General features: G+C 33.4%; 1 protein-coding gene across 3 annotated transcripts; it reads right to left on the bottom strand.

Moving 5' to 3' along the window:
- Positions 1–470: 470 nt before the first annotated feature.
- LOC145559868 (uncharacterized) lies at positions 471–4,600 on the bottom strand. Of its 3 annotated transcripts, none has more exons than XM_081621161.1 (3): positions 1,891–4,600; positions 1,389–1,792; positions 471–865 (listed from the first exon to the last, which is right to left on the bottom strand). In XM_081621161.1, the coding sequence occupies exons 1-2, from the start codon at positions 4,550–4,552 to the stop codon at positions 1,389–1,391; spliced, it is 3,066 nt and encodes a 1,021-aa protein (XP_081477287.1). In that variant the 5' UTR covers positions 4,553–4,600; the 3' UTR covers positions 471–865. The 3 variants fall into 3 exon arrangements, with proteins under 3 accessions (XP_081477287.1, XP_081477283.1, XP_081477277.1); XM_081621157.1 differs by lacking the exon at positions 471–865 and adding an exon at positions 1,063–1,317; XM_081621151.1 differs by lacking the exon at positions 471–865 and adding an exon at positions 1,063–1,307.
- Between the last annotated feature and the right edge of the window lie 1,510 nt (positions 4,601–6,110).

Raw genomic sequence — 6,110 nt, 5'->3', positions numbered from 1 at the left:
TCAAAAAATAAATAAGTTGATAACTACTTTGCTGTTAATGACTTGACGGTCATCTATTCCATTCTTTCTCAGATTTTTCAATACTTATATCTTGCATGAGGCGTTTTACTTTGTTCGCGTCCCGCATAATTGATCGAACTACTTTGAAAGTTCGAAATACAAATTATCATAGCAACATCAACCTTGTTTCATAATCCTAGTCCCCAAAAAAAAAAAAAAAAAAAAAAAGCTAACTACCTCAAAAACTAAAGTAACAACCATATTAATGTTAATGATCCTTACTTTCATATTAATTAGTATTTTATATTAATTGTACAGGTCAAAACAATTTTAAAACTTATCGCAAAACACTCATGTTAAGATGTGAAAGTAAGAGAGCTCATCTCAAAGGGGCTAACCCAAGCCTTTAGACTTAAAAAAGCGTGAAGTACAAAAAAAAAAAAAAAAAAAAAAAAGAAGAAGAAGTGAAGTAGTCTATAAATCCCTAGTATTATTATATTCTCCTTTTAGGTCTAAAATTCCTTTTCAAGAGACATTGGATTACCATTGTTCAAACTTCCAACTCAATTTAAAATTTATGTGGATATACAAGTACGAGTAGCACATTATAGGAGGAAATATTAATGTGCAACATGATGAATTGAAATATCAAAAAGCAATCGATATTCTTTTTTTTTTTTTTTTTTTTTTTTTTTTTAATTCTTGTATGTAGAATATAATGTTATTAAATATAAAAGCTTGATAAAGATTAAATGGGCAAATATAAAGTTTATAGCAATAATTTTATGTGTAATGTTGATCTGATGATCTTATTTTTCTTGTTTTCCTGAGCTGCCCCCACTAACTTCAAGTCGGCATTAAGTAACTGTCATGCAAATAAGTCAAACATAAGTCAAAAATCGTCAAAAAACACTACACTCCTTACTTTTATCCATAAAAATTCTGTCTTTCAAAAAAATATCCATAAAAATTCTAATTTAGTTCCTACAAATTTTATGTTCAAATTGCTAGATTTCAAACTATATACACGAACCGAGCTTGTCAAGTGTGATAACTTACATGTAAATAACAAAGGATTTTCAACTTTATATATATACTTGGACCCAACAATGAATAATACTTATTATTCCATAGAAATTACAATCTTGACCGTTTCAATTTAAAATAAGAATGTATTCTAGAGCATTTTTGTTACATCATTTAAACAGAGAAATACTATCGAAAGCAAAACTTTCACTTAGTTTATGCTAATACTCTAATAGTGTCTCACAGTAGTCTTATACTTCTGCTGCTAGCATGCATGATTCCTGCAAGAGCCTAGTAAAATTCAGTATTGTAAGTGATGAATTTGGCATATACTAGAAATTATGAAATTTAGAAGTATGTACCTAGACCCGCTTTGCACGAATGACATGTAGTTGTTTAAGGAGAGCATCCTTTAGTACTTGCAACTCCCCAATAGCATCTTCGATCCTCATTCGATCTTGTGGTGACTCCACGGAACATTTTACTCCAATTTCAATGATAGATTTTATGCACTTATGTTTCCTGTCAATTTCTGTCAAAATTTCGCCTTCATTTCCTTCACTTGTACCTTCATCCTCTAGGAGCCTTGGGTCAATGATGTTTTCCAATTGAGCAGACAATGCTGCTGAATTAGCATAATTGTGAAGGTCTAAACCTCGTTCGAACATCTCATCAGTGGGACTCTTTGAAGTCATCATCTCTAACAACACAATGCCGAAGCTGTAAATGTCACCTTCCTTAGACACCATACTCCCTAGGCCATATTCTGTTCAAAACAGAGTTTTCAAAGCAGAGAAATTTTATATTATTTCATTTTATATTAGCTATCTAATTTTAGATTTCAGTGTTATTATTTCATGTTACCTGGAGCTGCATATCCAACTGTGCCTTTGACTGCTATTGAGCTACTGTTATTCGCAGTTGCACGCATATGAAATCTTGCTAACCCAAAGTCCCCAACATGAGCAACCATATCATTGTCGAGGAGAATGTTGCTTGGTTTTAGGTCGCAATGAATGATAGGAGTGTCGCAACCATTGTGTAGATAATCCAGTGCACTCGCCACATCAATTGCAATCTCTACCCTTTGAAGAAGGCTTAGTATTCTAAAATGTGGATCTGTGTGAATCCATTGATGAAGACTTCCATTTGTCATGAACTCGTACACTAAAGCCTTGAAATCATTGCCTTGAAAGTCAGTACTCGAGCAGACCGTGACAATCTTAAGAAGGTTCCTATGACGGATACTTCTTAACGTTTCACACTCGGCCATAAAACTTTTGGCAGCTCCTCTCTGTTCAAGGCTGATAACTTTAACAGCAACAACCATATTATTGCTCTCATGATCAATGACTCCTTTGTAAACAGACCCGAAATGACCTTTACCAAGTAAATTTGCTTCCGAAAATCTATCTGTAGCTTTGAGAAGCTTGTCATAAGATATTGAGAAAGGCTCTATCAAATTAAACTCGGATCCTTGAGATGGTTTGTTTCGTTTCCTCCTTGAACAAAGTAGGAAGTATACTAATGACACTATGGACACACTCGCAACCAAAGAAGCTACTGCAATGATCGCAATCACGGCAACAGACAATTTAATCCCCTTTCCTCTCGAATCATTACTAGGTGGACATGTTTTCAAATGAAATTCTGGAATCCCTCCACAAACCTTGCTATTCCCTCGAATTTTCAAACCGGTTGAATTTGCAAAAACACCTTTTCTAGGGACCTCTCCCGTAAAATCATTATAAGATAGATCTAGTCCTATTAATGGAAAATTTTCAAAGAAAGTTGGAATAGGACCAGACAACTTATTATGAGAAAGGTTTAAAAAATTCAAACTAGTTAATGACTTGAAAGACGGAGGGATATACCCGGTGAACAAGTTTCCTCCCATATATAGCTCAACAAGCTCATTGCAACTACCAAGGGTGGTTGGTAGCTCTCCGGAGAGGGTGTTTTCGGATAAATCTAACAAAACCAAATAGCGCAGTTGCTCAATTTCAACCGGGATGACTCCTTGCAATCTATTATATTGCAAACGTAGGCTAACTAATATAGATAAATCATGGAATAGCTGAGGTGGTAAAGCTCCACTAAAGTTGTTTGAAAAAAGTGATATATGTACTAAATTTGAACAATTTCCTAGACTCGAAGGAATTTTTCCTTGGAATCTATTGTTTGTTAAATAGAGTTGACCCAAATGTGAAAGATTTCCCCATGAATTAGGAAGATTACCAGTGAGATAATTTATATCCATGTCTAATATTTCTAATTTTGTTAGTTTTGCGATTTGAGGTGAAATATGTCCACTCAGTTGATTATTTTGCAAATCCAAAAACCTCAAGTTGACGAGGTTATAAAGCCCTGATGGAATGCCTCCATGAATTTTGTTAAGTTGAAAATCTATGCTAGTGAGTGTGGACATGTTACCGATAGAATCCGGTAGCATCCCACCAAAATTATTTCCACCACATTCCAACTCTTGTAGATTACTGCAGTTAACAAGAGTTGGTAGAAAATCTAAATCATTTTCTCTTCCTGTCCCTAAATTGTTATTATCAATCTCTAAGTATAATAAATTAGGCATATTTCTAGCACTAAACATGTTTCCTGTGAAATTGTTGGAATAGACACCAAATCCTTCTAGATGAGTGAGGTTTGAGAGAGAGACTGGCAGCATTCCATGGAAGAAATTTTCAGATATGATGAACTTGGTGAGTTTAGGAAGACGAACCCCAATATTCAAGGGAAGAGTTCCTTGGAGTTGATTAATTGCTAATCCAACCTCTCGGAGCTGAGAAAGATTATAAAAAGAATTAGGAATAATACCTGAAATACGACTATTACTCATAGAGAAAAAACGAAGATATTTGTGTGTTGCTCCAATGCTATCTGGAATGCTTCCGTGAAAAGAATTGTTAGACGCAGATAGCATCTGCAAGGAAGTCATATTTATGACTACCTTGTTGAGGAGATCACCCTCAAGTTGGTTTCTAAAAAGTGTTAACACTTTCAAGTTGGAAAGGAGGCCGAGTTGAGATGGAATAATCCCAGAAAGATGGTTGAGTGCTAGGGCGAGGGCCTCCAGATTCAAGCAACGAGATAAATTGGCTGGTATTTGGCCTTCAAAACTGTTAACCTCTAAGCCTAGGACCCTTAACTTTACTAGATTGCCAATTTGAGGTGGTATGTGCCCTCCAAAGCTATTGTTGGTTAAAAAAAGAGTATGAAGGAAGCTTAAGTTGCCTACATAAGGTGATAGGGTTCCCACCAAATTGTAGTTTGGAAGACTTAAGCTAACGACTCGATGTCGATGTGGATGCTTGATGCCACAAAAGACACCATGCCATTCACAAATAGGAAGGGATTCATTCCAAGAGTCTAGAACTCCATAAGGGTCATGGGTTATCTGTGACTTAATCTCTAAGAGGGCAACACGCTCTACACTATTGGGCAAGACGGAGTGGAAAAGGATTGAGAAATGAGTAACAAAAACGAATACCAAACTGAAAAAGGGACTCATGGCACTCTAAGATGATTTTCAGGATAAGGTTTATTTGTGTGTAGTATGTTTATGCGTTAATATGCACACATATATATACTACATTACATAGGACGTAGGACAGGAACTTGCTCTTAGTAGGAAGATAATAATACTAATTTAATTGGATGGAAATTTATATGTCCACATGCTCGTGGAAATATCCAAGTCAAGATTGAGGCCTTGCAAACAGTAAAGGCAATCAAGTGTATACAAAGTCACTATCACTTTTTTATATTCAATAAAATTAATTTAAGTTAATTAAAATTATTTTATTTAGTTAAAATAATTTAATTTTAATAAAATTATTTAATTTAGTAAAATCTATATTTATCTATCTATACTGCTATACATATACTAAAACAGAGGACAATATATGCAAAGCTCCACATGTCTCTCCACTATTAAAAAAATTTCCGCCCTTTTCCCCAACTCTATATAAAGCAATTGTCAACATATATACTCAGAGGCGGATCCACGTTGATGCCTGGGGGGCACGTGCTACCCCACAAAAAAAAAAAAATGTTTTTTCTGAAAAAAACTACCTGGATATTTATATAAGAATTATAACTCGAATATACGTTAACTATCTTGAGCAGTGGTTCAGTGGTAAGGGAGAAGGATGGTGAAATGTGTTTTGTTCTCAAGGAGGTCTTGGGTTCGAGACCCCTTAGTGTCTTTTTTTTTTTTTCCCTTTAAACCCAAATGAATTTCCACTTTTTTTTTTTTGAAACCCAATGAATTTCCACTTTCCTCCACTTTGGATAAGCTATTACCTATTACAATCTCTCCAACATAAATATTTTTTTCCATTTTCACACCTTTTATAAACAATCCTTTATTTTTTTTTTGAGGCAAAATAAACAATCCTTATATTAATATGAAATACTCTATCCGTTATATTCGATGACATTCTTCTCATTTTCATTACATAATATTTAATTTATTGTAATTATTTGGCTACTATTATATCTTGATTATATTAGTATGAAAATTTACACTAAAATGAATATAAAAAAATAAATCATACTCCATGATGTCTCCATCTGTGTTTAAGTAAATGAAATATTTTGACTTTTTACACAAGTAATCTAATTCACTTTGACTAATGTTTGTGATTTATACATCAGAATAAATATAGCATGTGAGTACTTGTTGGAATCGTCTCAACGAAAAATTTATTAATATTCAATTGTTATAATTTTTATTATTAAAGATATTTTCAATCAAAGTTTTACATTAGTATACGTGCACATAGAAAAATTTATGCCAAAGTTTCCCGTATAAATTCATATGCAACTTTGACTTAAAAAAAAATATAGGTGGAAAATTTATCATAGTATAATCGATATCTAGAATATAAATTATTTGTAAAAAAAATTAACAAGCCTTCAAAAAAAAATAATAACCTTGTCAATAAAAATGTTTGAATATGATTGTTAATAAGTATACGGCTACACAACGCATTATATCCAAAATTTAACGTACTTTGTTTGACGGATTATATTACGTTACGTTACAACACCGTTATATCAGTGCT

This window comes from Chenopodium album, chromosome 1 (genome assembly GCF_948465745.1).
Source record: "Chenopodium album chromosome 1, dcCheAlbu1.1, whole genome shotgun sequence".
NCBI classification, from domain to species: Eukaryota; Viridiplantae; Streptophyta; class Magnoliopsida; order Caryophyllales; family Amaranthaceae; genus Chenopodium; species Chenopodium album.
The sequence above is the reverse complement of the archived record's forward strand: the minus strand, read 5'-3'. Positions and strand labels throughout refer to the sequence as shown.